The 1112-nt window shown below is 46.8% G+C and overlaps 1 protein-coding gene across 1 annotated transcript in view; it reads left to right on the plus strand.

Moving 5' to 3' along the window:
* The window catches only part of LOC112972387 (receptor-type tyrosine-protein phosphatase eta-like), a 29586-nt gene that overhangs the window by 5716 nt on the left and 22758 nt on the right, over nt 1-1112 (plus strand). The window contains exons 5-7 of the mRNA XM_026078851.1: nt 1-99; nt 376-645; nt 916-1103. Coding sequence (XP_025934636.1) covers nt 1-99; nt 376-645; nt 916-1103 — 557 coding nt within the window. The remainder of the gene's footprint in view (nt 100-375; nt 646-915; nt 1104-1112) is intronic.

The following is a 1112-nucleotide window of genomic DNA, read 5'->3' on the forward strand; positions in this document are numbered from 1 at the left end:
CCGACTTACACCCTGGGATGTTGTACAAGTTCACGGTATTTGCAGTGGCGGCTGATGCTCAGACCGAAGGAGAGGGAGTGCCCCTAAGCCTGTATRCCAGTAAGTCACAGTCCTCTCACCCATGTTTGTGGTGGACCGTATGTTGCTGTACAGCACAAGGCTGTACCCATCTGCCAGTGGGTTGTAATGTAGTATTGTTGCATGCAGAGTTGATGTTTTTGGTCAAGAAGCTGGATGCGAGCTCCCTGCCAAGGATGGGATGTTAATGTGCAGAAGAAACATAGCCCTCATCTAAAATTAAGGTTAAGAAAACCATACGAAAGCAAAGCAGTCTTCCCTCTTGTACCTGACAGCTTCTTGCCTTGCCTTTCACAGAGCCCAGCCCCGTTCTTGATCTCAAGGCAGAGTATGTTAATCAGACTTATGTCAACTTAACATGGACGGTGAACGACACTGCTTCAAACTCCTACACATACAGGATAGAGATTAAAAGTGATGGTACTGCCGATAGGAACCTGACGTCTAATGTCACTGAAGCTGAAATTGCCGACTTACACCCTGGGACGTTGTACAAGTTCACAGTATCTGCCAAACCAGGAAACAGTATGAGTGAAGAAGTAGGATTGACCATAAGCCTGTTTACAAGTAAGGAGCTGCTGGTGCTGCTCTGTTGCAAGTAAACGGGCAGTGCATACCAGGCAGCCCTGCTTTTTACCTTGGGTTTCCAGCACAGTAGTATTTCCTGTTTCTGTGATGCTTTGTTCCAGGAGCCTGAAGAGATGCACTGGTATTTTAGAAACGCTGCTTGGCAACAAATAGAGCCCATTCTATGCAAAATGGGGAAATATGGCAGTGGTGGTTGTTCTTCTTTCTGTATTTGTCTGCCTTGACAGCTTCTTGTCTTGCCTTTCRCAGAGCCCAGCCCCGTTCTTGATCTCAAGGCAGAGTACATTGGTCCTGAGAAGGTGAATTTAGCATGGGCAGTGAACGACACTGCTTCAAACTCCTACACGTACAGGATAGAGATTAAAAGTGATGGTACTGCCGATAGGAACCTGACATCTAACGTCACTGAAGCTGAAATTGCCGACTTACACCCTGGGATGTTGTAC

Source organism: Apteryx rowi, unplaced genomic scaffold (assembly GCF_003343035.1).
Source record: "Apteryx rowi isolate R43461 unplaced genomic scaffold, aptRow1 scaffold_49, whole genome shotgun sequence".
NCBI lineage: Eukaryota > Metazoa > Chordata > Aves > Apterygiformes > Apterygidae > Apteryx > Apteryx rowi.